The following is a 17,168-nucleotide window of genomic DNA, read 5'->3' on the forward strand; positions in this document are numbered from 1 at the left end:
GGACATATGCTAATTTCCTCCTCTGTAAAATGGGAATAATACGTCCATTTAGCTCTCAGAACTTTTTGTAAGGTTGCTGTGAGATGCACAGTGTAAAATGCTTAGCACTGCAGCCAGCACATAGCATGTGCTCAATAAACATTAGCTGATAGTTTTGCTATTACTAATATTTCAAGGATGTTTAAAGAAGCAGGTGTCCAAGTGCCACGGATTGAATTGTGTCCCCCCAAAATGTGAGTCAGCTTGGTTAGGGCATGATTCCCAGCATTGTGTGGTTGTCCTCCATTTTGTAATTTTATGTTGGAAACCCTAGTGGCATAGTGGTTAAGTGCTATGGCTGCTAACCAAGAGGTCGGCAGTTCGAATCTGCCAGGGGTTCCTTGGAAACTCTATTGGGCAGTTCTACTCTGCCCTATAGGGTTGCTACGAGTCAGAATCGACTCGACGGCAGTGGGTTTGGCTTTTGTTTAATTTTATGTTAAAGAGGCTCAGGGAGGGATTGGAACACCCTCACTAAGGTGACATCCCTGGTCCGATGTAAAGGGAATTTCCCTGGAGTGTGGCCTGCACCACCTTTTCTCTTACAAGAGATAAAAAGGGAAGCAAGCAGAGAGTGGGGACCTCATACCACCAAGAAAGCAGTGCCAGGAACAGTGTGAGTCCTTGGGACCTGGGGTTCCTGTGCCGAGAAGCTCCTAGACCTGGGGAAGATTGATGACAAGGACCTCCCTCCAGAGCCAACAGAGACCGAAAGCCTTCCCCTGGAGCTGATGCCCTGAATTTGGACTTGTAGTCTAGGGCCTGCGAGAGAAGAAATTTCTCTCTGTTAAAACCATTCACTTGTGGTACTTCTGTTATAGCAGCTCTAGTTGACTGAGACACCAAGTCACAGGGTTGAAGGGAATTGTTTTGAGTGTTGTTTAAGGTACATGTGTGTATTTAAGGGTGTGCAAGGGAAGGCTGTGTGAGTGCAGATCAATGTCTGAAATACTGATATGGGCATCTATTTGTAGGGGTGGACATACATCAGTACGTCACATGCATGTAGGATGTGTGGGTTCATTCATTTGTTCACTGGCTCATTCATCCATCAAATTTTTGTGCATATACACTTGTATATGCTCTTGCTGCTACTGTCAAGTCGACTCTGACTCATGGTGACCCCATGTGTGCAGAGAACTAAGCTCCACAGGGTTTTCAAGGCTGTGACCTTTTAGAAGATTACTAGGCCTTACTTCTGAGGTACCTCTGGGTGGGTCTGAACCACCAACCTTTCAGTTAGTAGTCCGTTCGTGCCACCCAGGAACTCCACACTTGTATATACACATGTACAGACACACGTGTAAGTAGACAATAGAAATGTAATGATGAAATAAACATGGGAATTGAAAGAAAGAAGCATTTATTTCAGCTTGATGTATCAGGAAAGGCTTCCTGGGAGAGGTAACGCTTGAGCTGAACCTGGCCAGGTGAAGACTAGGGGAAAACCATTGCATGTCGTCACACAGAGAGAGACAAAGCATGTGGTGTGGTCCCATCCTTCAGAACCCTTTCACTCTTAGCTGAACCCCACCCACAAGTAACATGGCCACACAACAGAGAAAAGGCATGAAGGCCGAGGAGCCAGCACTTTATTTCACACAGACCAAGCATACCAGGAGCCCCATGCCCCCACGGGATGTGCCCCCATGGGAGCCCGTCTCCCTCTTGAGGATGGTCGTGCTGGCTGGCTCTGCACTGAGGGCACCTGGCAAGGCCTGGCCGGTTTCTCTCTCTCTCTCTCCAAACTGCTGTGCGGTAGGGAAGTCTTCAAAGGCTGCTGCATCTCAGGAAGCTGGAAGCAAACGCAGGTCAGAGCTGACGAATGGACACAGCAAAGGTAAGTGTTGATGGGGAGGACGAACATGGCCAGGAGTCTTACACGTTCCCAAGTGGTATTACTATACAGGGGGCAGTGGTGGTTCAGGGGTGGAATTCTTGCCTTCCACACAGGAGACCTGGGTTTGATTCCCAGACAATGTACCTCACGCGCAGCCACCACCCATCTGTCACCGGTGACTTGCATGTTGCTAGGATGCTGAACAAGGAGTCCCTGAGTGATGCAAACGATCTAGCACACAACTACTAGCCAAAAGGTTGGCAGTTTGAACCCACCTAGAGGCTCCTTGGAAGACAGTTTGGCGATCTGCTTCTGAAAAGTTACAGCCTTAGAAACTCTATGGAGCAGTTCTACTCTGCACATATGGAGTCCCCATGAGTTGGAACTGACCTGACAGTAACTAAAAGCAACAACAACGGGATGCTGAACAAGTTTCAGTGGAGCTTCCAGACTAAGGTAGGCTAGGAAGAAAGGCCTGGTTATCCAATTCCAAAAATCAGCCAATAAAAAACTTACGAATCACAATGGTCCAGTCCACAACTGATTATGGGGATGGTGCAGGATCAGGCAGCATTTTGTTCTGTTGTGCATGAGGTCACCAAGACTTAGGCACCTACTTGATGGCAACTAACAATATTATATAGACTCCACTGAGAGGAGTTAAGGCGTCTAGGTACGAGAAAGGAAACATGTAAAAGAAAACTTGGGACAGATTTCTAGAGGACCAAAATTTTCAAAATTATTAGATTCACTGTGTACCAGACTCTATGCTAGGAATCTCAAGTAATGAGAATTTAAACTCATAACATTGCTTTAGATAAAAAAAACAAATAAAAACAACGTTGCTGTTGAGTCAATTCCGACCCATGGCGACCCCATGTGTTACAGCATAGAGATGGACTCCATAGTTATGTATCAGGGAAGGCTTCCTGGGGGAGGTGACACTTGAGCCGAGCCTGGCCAGGTGAAGACTAGGGTAAAGCCACTGCATGTAGTCATATATAGACAGACAAAGCAGTATGCACCAGAACCTACAAGCCACTTGGTGTACTCCCATCCTTCAGAACCCTGCAATCATTACTGAAGCAGATGGCCTGGTCTTTCTTCCGCAATGCCACTAGATGAGTTCGAACTGTCAACCTTTCAATTAGTAGTTAAGCACAAACCATTTGTGCTACCCAGGGACCTTTCGGTAGCTGATATTATGATCCCCATTTTCCAGCTGAGGACACAGTGCTCGGGAAGGTTGCCCAGGGCCTCATGGCTAGTCTCACACAATGGAGTTTGAGGTTGGGCCTGTTTAGCTCCGAAGCCCACACCCATGTGTGAGTGGGGAGTGGAGATGTATTGTTTAGTTCAGGACTCTAGCAGGAAAAGCAGGGCAGAGAGTACCTAGGCAGGTGCCCTGTTATTAGGGTAAGCATCCTTGAAGAAGAGCCTTGTTAGGGGGAGGAAGGGAAGCATGAGTTTTTTTTTTTTTTTAAAGGCAGCGACAAGATGTTCCACGAAGGTTTCTGCTAAGGACTATTCCCCTTATGGACGCGTGCCCTTTACTTGGCCTTTGAAACTGCTTTCTGTGTCCCTGAGAGCGTAATAATGTAAATGAATATCAGATCTTCACTCGGTAATTGAGAGCACAGAGCAGGGTCATGTTAAGTCAAATTAATTTGCTCTGATACAGTCCAAGCCTGTCTCCACGGAAGGGAGGATGGCTTTTTGATGGGCTGAGGGGCCTACTGAAGGAGTAGGTGTCCAAAGTGGAGGACACACGGCTCACTGAGGTCAAGGAGGCCTTTGCAAGGTAGGCTGGGGGCTTGGCAAGCGGCACTCAGAGCCTTGAGCTGCTGGGAGTTCTGAGATTGGGGAAATGGAAGACATATGAAGGCCGGGGGCTACTGGGCTGCGGGTTTGCACTGTGTCTGAACCTGGAGGAAGGTTTCACTCCTCCCCTGCTGCTCAGCCTGCCTTCAAACCAGAACACCCATTGATGTGAGTCGATTCCAACTCATGACGACCCCGTGTGTTACAGACTAGAACTGCTCCCTAGGATTTTCCTGGCTGTGATCTTTACTGAAGCAGGTCGTCGGGCCTTTCTTCCACAGAGCTGCTGGGTGGGTTTGAATTGTCAACTTTCAGGTTAGTAGCCAAGTGCATAAGGTTTGGAAAGTGCCCTACGAAGGGATCCCCATGGCCACTGCTGCCCCAGGGCGAGAGCACGGAGCTGGGAGTCGGGATGGCAAGGCTGGTGGCAGGCTCACTGGGTAACCTCTGTCAAGGCCACTTGGGGACTTGTCTCCCTCATTTGTACAGTGATGGGGTCGGGGTCCATGAGTTCCAATGCCCCTTTAGATTTACAGTTCTAGGGTCTATCTCCGTTCAGGGGTTAAAGAACCAGATCTACCAGTGCAGGTGGGATTTCACTCGGGATATGTACCGAGAAGCAGCACGGTAGATAAACGTGTGGATTCCGGGGTCCCAAATCCCAGTTCTGCCTGGGTGATTTTGGAACAAGCAACTTAACCTCTCTAAGCCTTGGCTTATCAACCTGGAAAATGGGAATAAATAATACTAACCACCTCTTGGGATTATTTTGACTAGTAAATGACTGCCTGCTGGTATAGACACTGAATAAACATAAGTCATTATGGGCATTGCTTTCTCTTCCCACCTCGGTCCCAGAAAGTGCCAGGATTAGGTCTGGGAGTGGAAGAGGGGGCAGAGAGAAGCCCTGCTTCTCCCATGTCATTGCTCTGTGACATCTGTACTCCCCCCCTCTTCCTTAGGCCTCAGTTTCTCTCTATATATCATGTAAGTACTGGACTCCACGATTTTCAAGGCCTCCTGCACCCTGTGGGTCTGTGATACACCACAGCTTTCTGATCATTGTTGTTGTTAGGTGCCATCGGGTCAATTTTCAACTCAGCGACACCATGTGATGGAGTAGAACTGCCCTGCAGGGTTTTCTAGGCTGTAATCTTTACAGGAGTAGGTTGCCAGGTCTTTCTCCCGCAGAACCACTGAGTGGGTTCGAAGTGCCGACCTCTCATTCAGGAGCCAAGCATTCAGCTGTTGTGCCACCAGGCCATCTGTGAATATCATGCAAACTAAAGGCTATCGCTGCTCCTCCCACCCCAGGGGGTATGAACACTTGGAAAGAAAATGAGACAAGAGTAGGGAACTTGAAAAGGCTAGCATGTTCCTCAACAATGTCCCACGGGACTCTGGCTTCCCGATGCGTCTGCATTTTAAAGGGTGAAGTAGTAGGTGGCACCTAACAGGGGGATTCTGATAAGTCTACATCTAGCAACAAGTTAGTTCAGCCAGCGACCTCTAAAACCCCTCATCTCTAGAGAAATCCGTTATGCCATTAAATGCAGGAGCACCACCTGGTTTCTTCAAGGCTGCCAGGCTTGGGGGCACTAGGAAGGGTCCCAGCCTGTTACTTTTACCTTGACTGGTTCCTACTTCTGGAGATACTTCTTCATTATGCTCTCAACGTCATCCTCCTTCCTCCCCGCCCCCGGCTCTCTGTGCTCCGGTGATGTTCGCTCCCCACCATCACCCTCGAGTCTTGGGATTCTTGGCCGGCTCTTGATGCTGTCGGCACTTTTGAAGGACACGATGGAGCTGGAGGATGAGGATGAGTCAGAGAGGTGAGCGGGGTCTTCCCTGGGCTCCGGGATCTTTGGCAAAGTGGTGTGGATCCCCGAGAGGAGGGAGCAGTCTGCCTCTTCCGTCTCAAAGTGGACGCTGGCAAGCTGTGAGCTGTCTCGTCTGTCCTTGGCCGCTCTGGACAAGGAGATGGGAGTCTCAGGCTTCCGGATGGCTGGGAGGAAGTCATCGAAATTCTCTTTGGTCTTGTGTTGGTAGCTGAGGCTCGGGAGCTTCCAGCTGAACGGGTCGCTGCCTGGAGGTGCCGCCATGAGATGGGTGAACTGGCGGTTCTGGAAAACAAGCGGCTCCTTCCCCAGGTCTGGGCAGCTGGCGTCGTCCAGGGAGGATTCCAGACATGGCCTCCGAGGACGCAGCGTGGGGGACAAGAGCACATCCCTGGATGTGGCCAAGGAGCTCAGCTTCCTCCCCGAGCTCGATCCTGACTCTAGAAGGGACTCGCAGGAACTGAACCGGGTCTTCAGCTTCTCTGGTGGTGGCGTGGTGGACCGAATGCTGTCAGAGGAGATGCACTTCAGGCTGGTGGACCTTGGGAGACCCGTGGCGCCCTCCATTTCCAAGGGTGACTTGGCCCCAAGCCTCAGCGAGAGGTCGCCCTCGTCACTCCTGGCCCTGCCCCTCCGTAGCGTGGACGCCCCAGTGGTCTGGTAGATGGGGAGCGTGGGCCAGTCCTCCAGGCCCAGAGGGGACCCCTGTCCCCTTTGAGCTCTCTTCCTCCGGAGGCCTTCCACGAACTCAGAGAGGGCCGCTGAAGGACTTGGCAGCTTTGCCCCAGACAGTGGGGATGTCTCTCTGCTCTGGCAAGACGGGGAAGAAGACAGAGCTTCTAATTTCTCCCTGCTCTTCCTCTGGGTGCCAAACCCTTCGCCATCCCCCAAATGGCGGAACTTCTGCTGGCGGGAGGAGAGGGGAGACTGGTCTCCAGGGGTCTTGCGGCGGGCTCCACTCAGCACTGACGCCGCTCGGGCCCTCTCGGCATCCCCAGCCTCCTCGTTCGTCCTGCATCAGGAAGAAAAAGGCTGTCAGTAGAAATCGGGCAATTGATACCATTTGCGCAATGGGTGTAGAGGCACTAAGCACAGGCGCTAGTATTATTTTTCTTAGCAAACACTGTACCTCCCGCACTCTCAAATGAACTGTATGATATAATGTGCAAATCCAAGCCAAGTAAATGATTTCCTGTTGCTTTCTGAAATACAGCTTCTGTCTATAATTAAACCCAGCTACGTGCGTTTGAGTAGATTAAAACTGCAGTGATGAGAGGGGACTTTGATTTACGAGGCATCGTATCTGACCTGCTAGGACCTACTGTCCCAGAGCCTACTGTGAAATAGGTAATTTGCTTCTCAAAGACTGAAGGAGGGCCTTGGGGGGCTATTATTTATTTAGGGTTGAGCCCCGAAGACAGTCCAATCAAGGAGGGGTTCTGAGTATCCATGACCCAAATGTGTGTCTCAGTGCGTATGCTCCATGACACTCCCGGTTGTCTCATGGGGTGGAGCTAAAAACGGCCCCCCCAAAAGGAACAATTTACACAGAACCAACTTGAAACCAAGACTACACACAAGAGGACAGACGGTTTCTATTCTGGGACCACGCCAGGCTCGGCTCTTGGGCGCAGGGACTTTGCAGCCACTGAGCCAAATGCATGTTGCCTGTAAAAAGGGTGATATTACAGACTGTAAAATAAAGGAAGTCATTGAAAAGAGACAGAGGAGTCCCTGAACCTTCCCTTTGATGAATAAAATCTATTTGTCCTCCCTTGAGGAGAAAAAGCTTCCTTTCCACCTACAAGCAAAGTTATAATTTGCAAAAAAGGCAAAAGGGGAGCCAAGTGTCAGAGTTTTGGCATGCCAGACAAAGCCAAGGACTCAGACCGGAACAAAGGCTGAAGCCATGTATATTCAGGTTTCTGGTCCTGAGGCCCACGTGACTGCCTGCATGGTTGCCAACACTGCAGTAATAGGGACAAACTGTGGTACTCAGCCGTCTACACATAAAGGGAGGTTGGGATTCTGGTACAACTTGAAGGAAGGCTTCTGGTTCACCCCTGTTTGCTATCACCACCCCCCTATGCAAAGGAGCCCTGGTGTTGCAATTGTTATGAGCTCAGCTGCTAACTGCAAGGTCAGTGGTTTGAACCTATCAGAGGGTCCACGAGAGAAAAGACCTGGCAATCTGCTCCTGTAAAAATTAAGCCTAGGAAACCCTATGGGACAGATCTACTCTGTCACATGGGGTCACTATAAGTCAGAATAGATTCTACAGCACCTAACAACAACACTGCCAATCACACTGGATTGCTTAGAAGGAAAAAAAGGACTCATTGCTCTCAATGACTGGATGGGCTCTTGATTCTGGGGAGAAAGCCAAGCCAAAGACCCCCGGAGGCGATGCCCAGGAGGGGAGAGGAGGGTGGAGATAGGGTGGAGAATGAGGGTCTCTTCCAGGGACATGGGGAGGGGCCCAGACACTGGCTGCTCTCCTCAGCTCTTGGAGGCCAGAGCTTCAACTGTCCTCTTGCTCTGGGGCTGGCAGGAGCCTCCCCAGGCTTGGGACATATGGGACGTCACAGCACTGGGTGTGCTAAAGGGTCTTCTGAGTGATGGAGCACAGAGCTGGCTATGCTCATGTGCCTCTCCTGATTCGTGCTACTGGGCAGGTGAATAAGGGTGGATGTTATGGTCTGGGGATGAGGGGACTATATAGGTGTCACAGTGGTGGCGTAATGAGTATCCTCATGTCACACCCATCGTCCATCCTTCACTGTCCTCAGTCCTCCCAAGGTCATACTCCTTCCTCTCTCTCCAACCTCACGTCTCATGAGCCACCCTCTTGCTCACACTGCCCCAACCACCCTGGTTGGCTGGGACACACCAAGTCCTTCCTTATCCCTGGCTTTGTGTTTGTTGTTCTCTTTGCCTGAAGCTCTCCTCACACCTCCTCATGTGTTACAGAGTAAAACCGTGCTCTACAGGGTTTTCTTGGCTGTAATCTTTACAGAAGCAGATGGCCAGGTCTCTCTCCTGGAGCTGCTGGGTGAGTTTGAACTGCCACCCTTTAGGTTAGTAGTCCAGTGCAAACTCTTTGTGCCATGCAGAAACCTGTGGGGAGGTTAATCTGTCGCTGCCAAGTAGTCGATTCCAACTCATGACGACCCCACGTGTTACAGAGCAGACCTGCTCCACAGGCTCTTCTTGGCTGTAATCTTTATGTAAGCAGACAGCCAGGCCTTTCTTCTGCAGTGCTGCTGGGTGGGTTGAAACGCCAACCTTTAGGTTTGTAGTTGAGTGCAACCATTTGTGCCGCCCAGGGACACTTGGGGTATTAAAAACAAAAAGCCCTTGGCCCAGCGTCTGGGGCCTAATTACTCAAACAACGGTTAACATTTATGATTAATCATTAATAGGCAATAATTAGTGGTTATCAACCATTAATGATTAACAATTACTAGTCATCATTACTACTAATACTCTCTGAATCTGTAACCCACCACCTGCCTCAATTCCAAGAGGGATGATGGAAGAATGAAGGGACAGGTGACCTTGCCTCTTGTCATTCTTAAGAAGGATAGCCCCGCTATGCTTGAACAATGGCCACGCTATTTGCCCAGAGTGACTGCCTCCTTTCCTATTACGTGCCTGTCACCTTCCATCTCCGTCACATCACTGGGTAGACACAGGCTGGGGAAGGAGCTGGTGAGCACCTTTATGAGTACCTGAAGGTGTGTTCACATCATCGTTTTGGAATCGCTCCCCTCATGCACAGCAAGGTGGCTTTCACAGGCTTTTCTTTTTTTCTTTCTTAATAAACAGCTTGGAGCTGCCAGGGGCAGTGGGCTACTACAGAGCTGACAAAAGTCATTTCCGTCCTGTCTGGGCCCTGAAAGGAGGCGGGCATGATGGATGTGCCTTGGGCACTCGGTCTCATCCATCGCCTGCCATGTGGGGATGGCGGTGTCAAGGGCGCCTTTGGCTGAATCTCCCGGGCCTCTGCCATCCTGCTTGCCCTGGCTTCCACCTCCACTGCTGGCTGGAGATGCAAAGACAGGCCACAAGGAAGGGGAGGCAGGAGGAGGTGCAGGAAGAGGGGAGGATGAGGATGAAGGGGAGGGGAGATTAGCAGAAGAAGTAGAAAAAAAGGAGAAAAGAAGAGAAGGTGGGGAAATCATAGACCCTGAACCTGTATTGTCGGAATCTTGCCTACTCTCATTTCTGCATGCCTGGAGTTAACACAAGGTCCCTGGTTGACACAAACTGTAATCATCTACTAACCTAAAGGTTGGCAGTTTTAACCCACCCAGCAGTGCCATGGAAGAAAAGCCTGGCGATCTGCTTCTGTAAAGATTACAGCCAAGAAAACCCTATGAAGCAGTTCTACTCTGCAACACTTGGGGCCAACAGGAGTCAGAATCAACTCAATGGCAACGGGTTTGGTTTTTCGTTCTTGGAGTTAGCACAGCACCAGGTGCATAGTACATGTTCAGTAAAAAAGGTTGAATTGAATTAAGCTGATGAGAAAAAAGAAGTTGGTAGGATGAGAAAAGTAGCAGAGGGGAAAAAAGAAGTGGGAGGAAGAGGAGAAGGAGAGCTAGGAGGGAAAGAAGAGGAAGCAGAATAAACAAGAAAGAAGTTGAAGTGAGAATGGATGGGGAGACGGAAAGGAAGAGGGAAAATACCAGAGGTGGAGATGGAGGAGAAGGAAGAGGCGACCAAATGGAGAGAGAGGAAGTTCGCAGAGCTGTGCAGGTGCCCTCCTTCTCTTTGACAAAAACGTGGAAAAGGCTGGAGGCACGGGTGAGGCAGCTAGTGATCCAGGCATGGGGGATCTGGAGGTCCCAGCCTGTGTGTGCCGGAGCCCAGGCCCAGGAGGGTACAGGCTCACAGGTCCCGGCCATGGAGGCCCCTAGCTCTGCCAGCCCCACGGGAATCTGACCTCCCTTCCCACAGCTCTGCTGCTCAGGGCCACCAGGAGCGGCACTTTCCATAAGGTATGAAAGTCAGAATGTCCCTGCACAGGCACTCAGCCCACAGCCTGGCTGTCACCAGATCACTGAGTCCTGCCTAGGGACTTGGGGGGAGGGCCTGGGCTGGGCCCCACCTTTCTGGTTTGGTGTCTTGGGAGCCAAGCTGATGGGCCTGCAGCAAGAACATAAGCCCCGCAGAGTTGACTCCTGGGGGCTGGAGAGGAGAGAGGGTGGGGTAGAGTGAGGAGGGAAGAGGAGAGATGAGGACAGGAAACAGACTAGGGGAAAGAGAAAGGGGAAGGGAGAGAGGGCGGGAGAGAGAAGGAGAGAGGCGGGTGGGAAGGAGACAGGACAGAAGGGAAGGAGGGGCAGAGAGGGAGAGAAAGAAAGAAAGAAAGAAAGAAAGAAAGAAAGAAGTCGCCCTGCAGTTGATTGCTCCCTCCTTGGTTTACCAGTCAGAAATGCCCCATATCTCTGTGACGTCTTTTTCTACCTCCTGTCTGCATTGCCCCCCAAGGTAAGAAGTTCTTTGCATCCACTCCTTTCTGTGCAGAGGCAGCAGAGTTTAATCTGGATTCAGACTCCCTCCAGCAGGCTCTGGAGTGGAGATCCCAGTTCCACTGTCTGGGGCAGGCTGCTCCCCTCCATTCCTGTCCCGGGCTTGGACAATTCAAGCACAGCCTGCAGCTTGAGGAGGACCCATGTTTTTAGCTGTCCCTGCGGGATGGCCTGGATCTGCTGGAAACTCCCTTCATCAGCACTGCAGGATGGATGGACGGCAGATAATCAAGACATTGCCATGCCTGCCCCGCAGGGCCTTGGCCAGGGAGAGCGATGATGTATGGAAGGCTCTCTGAGTGGCTGGGAGACAGGCGTGGACTAATGCTAGGCAAGGCACTGTTATTCTCTAAGGAGAGACTCTAAAAACACCTTAGAAACTTCTACTGACTGCTCTTCAGTCTCCCTGGAGAGGAACAGCCTTCTGGTATAGCTACCATGATAAGGAATCCACCTGGAGAGGAATGGCCTTCTGGTATACCTGCCATGATAAGGAGCCAGTGGACATTCCTTGAGCATTCAGCCTCAGAGATGATGGGGCTGGTCCCATAACTGAATGGAGGTGGTCGTCAATGATCACCACAACAGCTACCCCTGGCTGAGCACCTACTGTGCTGAATGCCAGGGATATAAGGCAGAAGCCGACAAGCCTCCTGCCCTCATGGAGCTGACTGCCAGGTTCACTGATATGCTTCACAACAACCCTGTGAGGTAGGGATTATGACCTCTGAGGCACAGAGAGGTGGGGTGACCTCCTTAAGCATACACAGGTAGGAAGTGGCAGAGGTGGGATTCCAACACCAGGTTGGTTGATCCCAAAGTCACAGGCACATTTCTCTTTCTTTCAGATCCCATAGCATAATACAGGGTTAATGGTATTTCCATGTCACCATCTCTTCATCCAGATAACATATTTGTAGTCTGGGTGCTAGTCTGATTTTGCCACTCACTAGCCATGTGGCTTGGAATAGTTACTTAACTTCTCTAGGCCTCAGTTTCCTCAACTGTAGAAAGGGGAAAACCAGTCCAGCCCTATAATATTATGGAGATCGGAGCTCTGGGAAGACAGGGATTTCATGTTTTAGTCACTGCTATACCCGAGAAACTGGACTTATATGAAGAAGAACGTGGCATCAGGATTGGAAGAAGACTCACCAACAATCTGTGTTATGCAGATGACACAACCTTGCTTGCTGAAAGTGAAGAGGATTTGAAGCACTTACTAATGAGGTATGGCTTACACCTCAACATAAAAGAAAACAAAAATCCTCACAACTGGACCAATAAGCAACATCATGAAAAATGGGGAAAAGACTGGTGTTGCCAAAGATTTCATTTTACTTAGGTCCACCATCAATGCCCATAGAAGCAGTCGTCAAGAAATCAAACAAAGTATTGCATTGGGCAAATCTGCTGCAAAAGTCCTCTTTAAAGTGTTAAAAAGCAAAGATGTCACTTTAAGGACTAAGGTACGACTGAGCTAAGCCATGGTGTTTTCAATTGCTTCCTATCCATGGGACAGCTGAACAATAAATAAAGAAGGCCAAAGAAGAACTGGATACCTTTGAATCACGATGTTGACGAAGAATACTGAATAGACCATGGACTGCCAGAAGAATGAACAAATCTGTCTCGGAAGAAATACAGCCAGAGTGCTTCTCAGAAGCAAGGATGGCGAGACTTCATCTCACATACTTTGGACATGTTATCAGGAGGGACCAGTCCCTGGAGAAGGACATCATGCTTGGTAGAGGGTCAGCAAAAAAGAGGAAGACCCTCAAGGAGATGGACTGACACAGTGGCTGCAACAATGGGCTCAAACATAACAGTGATTATGAGGATGGTGCAGGACTGGGCAGTGTTGCATTCTGTTGTACATAGGGTCGTTATGTGTCGGAATTGGCTCGATGGCACCTAACAACAACAACATACTCCAGTGTCTAGAACAGTGTCCTAGCACATAGTAGGTGCTCAATAAACATGGGCTGACTCAATGACTATAGCTCCAAGGCCCTAATAAATATGCCTTCAATGAATGCATGAAATCTCCAGTGCCCTACCACATAAAATTAAAATATGTGTTGAATGAATGAGTGAAGCACCAGTGCCTGGCTCATAGTAGATGTCCAATAAATGATTAAGTGGCTAGATGAACAAGAAAATATGTATGAAAACACTCTAAGCACAGGTTGCTTAAATTTATGAAGGCTTATTAGGTAAACTGAGGTACAAAATTTATAAATACTGAAATTTTTACTCTTTCTAATCCGCAAGGCTAAAAAAAATGGGCTTCAGAGGCTGATGGGCTTGGGGTCAAATCCTGACTCTGTCCTTTCCTAGCCAAACATCTTTTGGAGCTCAAACTTGTTCAGCTTAGAATGGGAATGACAACGTCCTATCTCACAAGGCTCTGGTAGGAACTGGAGATGATGTGTGTGATACACTCATAGTTCCCATGAGGGCTGGCCGGTTATACCTCCACCCACCCTAGCAAAGGATGCTGCAGTTAAACTTGCCATATATTCCTTCATTTAGGAACACCGCTACTAATTAACATCATAGATGTTTAAAAGTGTCATACCTGCCATATATTATCTGTTCATTTCAAAACACTACTAACAATAAACAAAAAACAAAAAAAATTTTTTTTTTTTTTTTAACAATAGTATGTTTAAAAATCTTAACGCTAGTTTAATTGTTTTTCCTAATGACCCCTTCCATTGGGAAAGACTCAGGCTGAGAGCAGATGTTCAAGAATAAACAATTCCTACACATAAGCCAAAGGAGCCCTGGTGGCGCAATGGTTAAGTGCTTGGCTCCTAACTGAAAGGTCTGTGGTTCGAACCCACCAGTGGCTCTGCAGAAGAAAAGGCCTGGTGACCTGCTCTGTAAAGATCACAACATAGGAAGCCCTATGGGGCAGCTCTACTGTGTCATATGGGGTTGCCATGAGCTGGAATCAACCAGACGGCACCAACAACATGCATGAGCCTGTCTGAGCAACACAGAAAAGGGATGTAGACATGGAGGTGGTTAGATCAGCCTCAGAACGAGCTGGTTTCTCCTGCCTGGGCCACACCCAGGTTGTCTCATGAATACAGCTCCATCGTTTTATCTTGAGCGCCTACCACAGTAGCAGATGCTCCACAAACACTGGTCACATAAATAAAAATGAATTGCTATGTATTTCGCATACATCCTCTCATCAACATCAGAATCATCGCCCCATTTTGCAGACGAGGAAACTGAGGCTCACTGGTGAGAAACCATTTGCAAGGTCACAGTGCTGAATGGTAGGGCTTGGATCTGAGCCCAGCTGGCCACGCCTGAAGCCCATACCTTTTCCCTCCACTACAGCACTCACGTGTCTGGCCGCTTACAAGCTGTCAGGAGCCAGGAAAATGCGTGAGTGAAACCCCAACCGGTTGAACTCGCATCTACGTGTACCTGTTTTTCCAAACCCACTGAGCTATAACGAACAAGAAAAGGGGGGTCTGCAGCAAAAAGATGCTGGAATCACTGGCCTTAGACACAATCACATAGTGAAAAACAATCTTCAGGTCTGAGCCTGGGCAGAGCCTGGGCCAACTGTTTCTACAGGGAACTCAGGCACATTTAATGACACCATGAATCATCTCCAAAGGCATGCTGTCACCTCCATTTTTCATCCATATCCTCAAATTAAAGAGGAAATTAAAAATGTATTGATGTTCTTTAACCCTGGCAAGGCATGAGGTGGGAAGCCAGATGTCCTTTTAAGATGACTTGAAGGTTTTGTAACTTTGAATCTAACATACAAGTTGATAAGGTGACCTGGTGACCAGGAGGGTACATGATGCAGTAGGGAACATGAGACATTTGTTACATCACACAGGTAAATTTCACATAATAAGAGTTACCACATATTGTGCCTTTAAGCTTTGTAGGCATTACTCAGTTTTATCTTCACAACAACCCTTTAAAGTTGATATGGTTGTAATTTTCCCATTTCACAAATGAGTCTGAACAAGGATAAGTAACTTGTCATCTAATAAATGGAAGAACATGGATTTAACCAAGAAGTCCAATTCTAGGACTCGAGCCACCTCATCATCATGCTCTATCATCCTTTATTATCCCATTTCACAGATGAGGAAACTGAAGCTCGGAGAAACACATGGGCTTGCTCAGGAGGAGGCTGGAGAGCCAAGCCTCTCACCCGGGTCTGCCTGACTGTATACAGTGCTAGGCTGAGCTCCTGGAGAACACACAGCGGTTGTGGAGTCTGGGTAAACCCATGAAGAAAGGTCAGCAGGGCAAGAGGTAAACTGAACCACAGACTGGCAGTGCGAAAGGAGGCTGGTGCGGGAGGGAGAAGTAGGTGCTGGAGAAATTGGTACAGCCTTTCTGGAGGAAGTGGAGTTAAGCCAGTATTTGAAAGAGGGGTAGGATTTGGGTGGGCTGAGGGGTCGAGGAAGATATTCCAAGGAGAAAAAGACCCTTCCTACTCCATGTGACAGAGCAGAACTGCTCCACAGGGTTTTCTAGACTGTAATCTCTATGGGAGCAAATCTACTTGATGGCTCCAAACAACAACAACAACAACCCAGTATTATTCAGTCTGCAAAACTCTTGACAAGCAGGGGTAATATCGCCATTTTACAGATGAGGAAACCGAGACTTCGAAAGGCCACCCAGCTGAGAGGGAAGTCCCAGAGCAGGGAGGATGCCATGGGGCGGGATAACCTAGGAGGCAGGCTCCACTGTTAATTTTTCTTGGTTAGGAAATTGTCCTTATTTTGAGGAGAAAGATGCTTAACTATTTAAGGGAAATGGTCATAACATTTTTAACTTATTTTCAAATGGTTTGGTAAAAAAAGAAAATGTGTTTAAATACAGATAGAAGTAGAGAAGGAGGTAAAGATTAAGTCATTATGGAAAAATGCTAACAACTGGTGGAGGCTAATAGAGTTGAGCCCTGTTGGCACAGTGGTTAAAAGCTCAGGCTGCTAACCAAAAGGTCGGCAGTTTGAATCTACCAGCCACTCTTTGGAAACCCTATGGGGCAGTTTTACTCTGTTCTTATAGGGTCACTATGGGTCAGAATTGACTTGATGGCAATGGGGTAACAGAAGAGATGGTTCCCAGGTACCTTTGTTGTTAAAAAATGGAAGGAAGGAAGGGAAGGAGAGAGGAAGGAAAGCAGAGAGGAAAGGAAGAAGGAAGGAAGCAAGTACGCAGGAAGGAACACTTTACAGGTGAATCTGAGATACCTATCTGAGAACCATTGCTCTATACTAAGAAACCCAAACCTTTTTACTCATCCTTCAATGCTCAGTTCAGCTGCAGTCTCCCTTGGAAAGCCTTTCCTGACTGACCTCCAAAGTAGGCAAATCATTGTTCAACAGGATATAAAAACCACTAACCATAAAGGAAAAAAAGTATAAATTGGGATACATTAAAATGAAGAAATCCTGTTTAACAAAACTGCTACTGAGAGAGTGAAATAGGCAAGCCACTGAATGAGAGAAAATACCTACAATACACATACCCAACAAAGGACTTCTATCTTGAATATATAAAGAACTCCCACCAATCAATAAAAAAGACAAACGACCCAAAAGGAAAAAAAAAAAAATGGGCAAAAGACTTGATCAGACACTTCACCAAAGAGGATACCCAAGTGCACATGAAAAAGCTTATTGATCAGGAAATGCAAATTAAAGCCAAAATGTGATACCACTAATACCCACTAAAAAAAAAAAAAAAAAAAAAAATGGCTAAAATTAAAAAAAAAAAAAAAGACAACATCAAATGTGGAGTAACTGGAATGCTCATTAACTGCTGGTAGAAATGTGAATTGGTACAACAGTTTTGACAGTATTTACTAAAAGTGAAAATATGCCTATGACCCAGCAATTCTACTCCCGCATATACCATTCAACAGAAATCTGTATATTCAAGCAACAAAAGATGAGTTCAAGATTGTTCATACTAGTGCTAAACTGGAAACAACCTAAGAGTCTACTAATAATCGAGTGAATAAATAATTATTATATATTCACACAATGGAATATCATAGAACAGGGTTTCTCAACAATGGTATAATTGACA

The 17,168-nt window shown here is 48.0% G+C and overlaps 1 protein-coding gene across 2 annotated transcripts in view; it reads right to left on the bottom strand.

The window, feature by feature from the left end:
* Positions 1-1,602: 1,602 nt before the first annotated feature.
* Positions 1,603-17,168, bottom strand: part of MYO18B (myosin XVIIIB) — a 305,824-nt gene continuing 290,258 nt past the window's right edge. The window contains exons 40-41 of one of the 2 annotated variants that reach the window (XM_064272527.1): positions 5,329-6,550; positions 1,603-1,834 (exon numbers count right to left, since the gene is read on the bottom strand). In XM_064272527.1, the coding sequence (XP_064128597.1) occupies positions 5,341-6,550 (1,210 nt within the window). In that variant the 3' untranslated portion in view covers positions 1,603-1,834; positions 5,329-5,340. Of the gene's footprint in view, positions 1,858-5,328; positions 6,551-17,168 lie in introns of both variants that reach the window. The other variant, XM_064272528.1, reaches the window with a different exon arrangement.

This window comes from Loxodonta africana, chromosome 19, assembly GCF_030014295.1.
Source record: "Loxodonta africana isolate mLoxAfr1 chromosome 19, mLoxAfr1.hap2, whole genome shotgun sequence".
In the NCBI taxonomy this organism is placed as follows: Eukaryota; Metazoa; Chordata; class Mammalia; order Proboscidea; family Elephantidae; genus Loxodonta; species Loxodonta africana.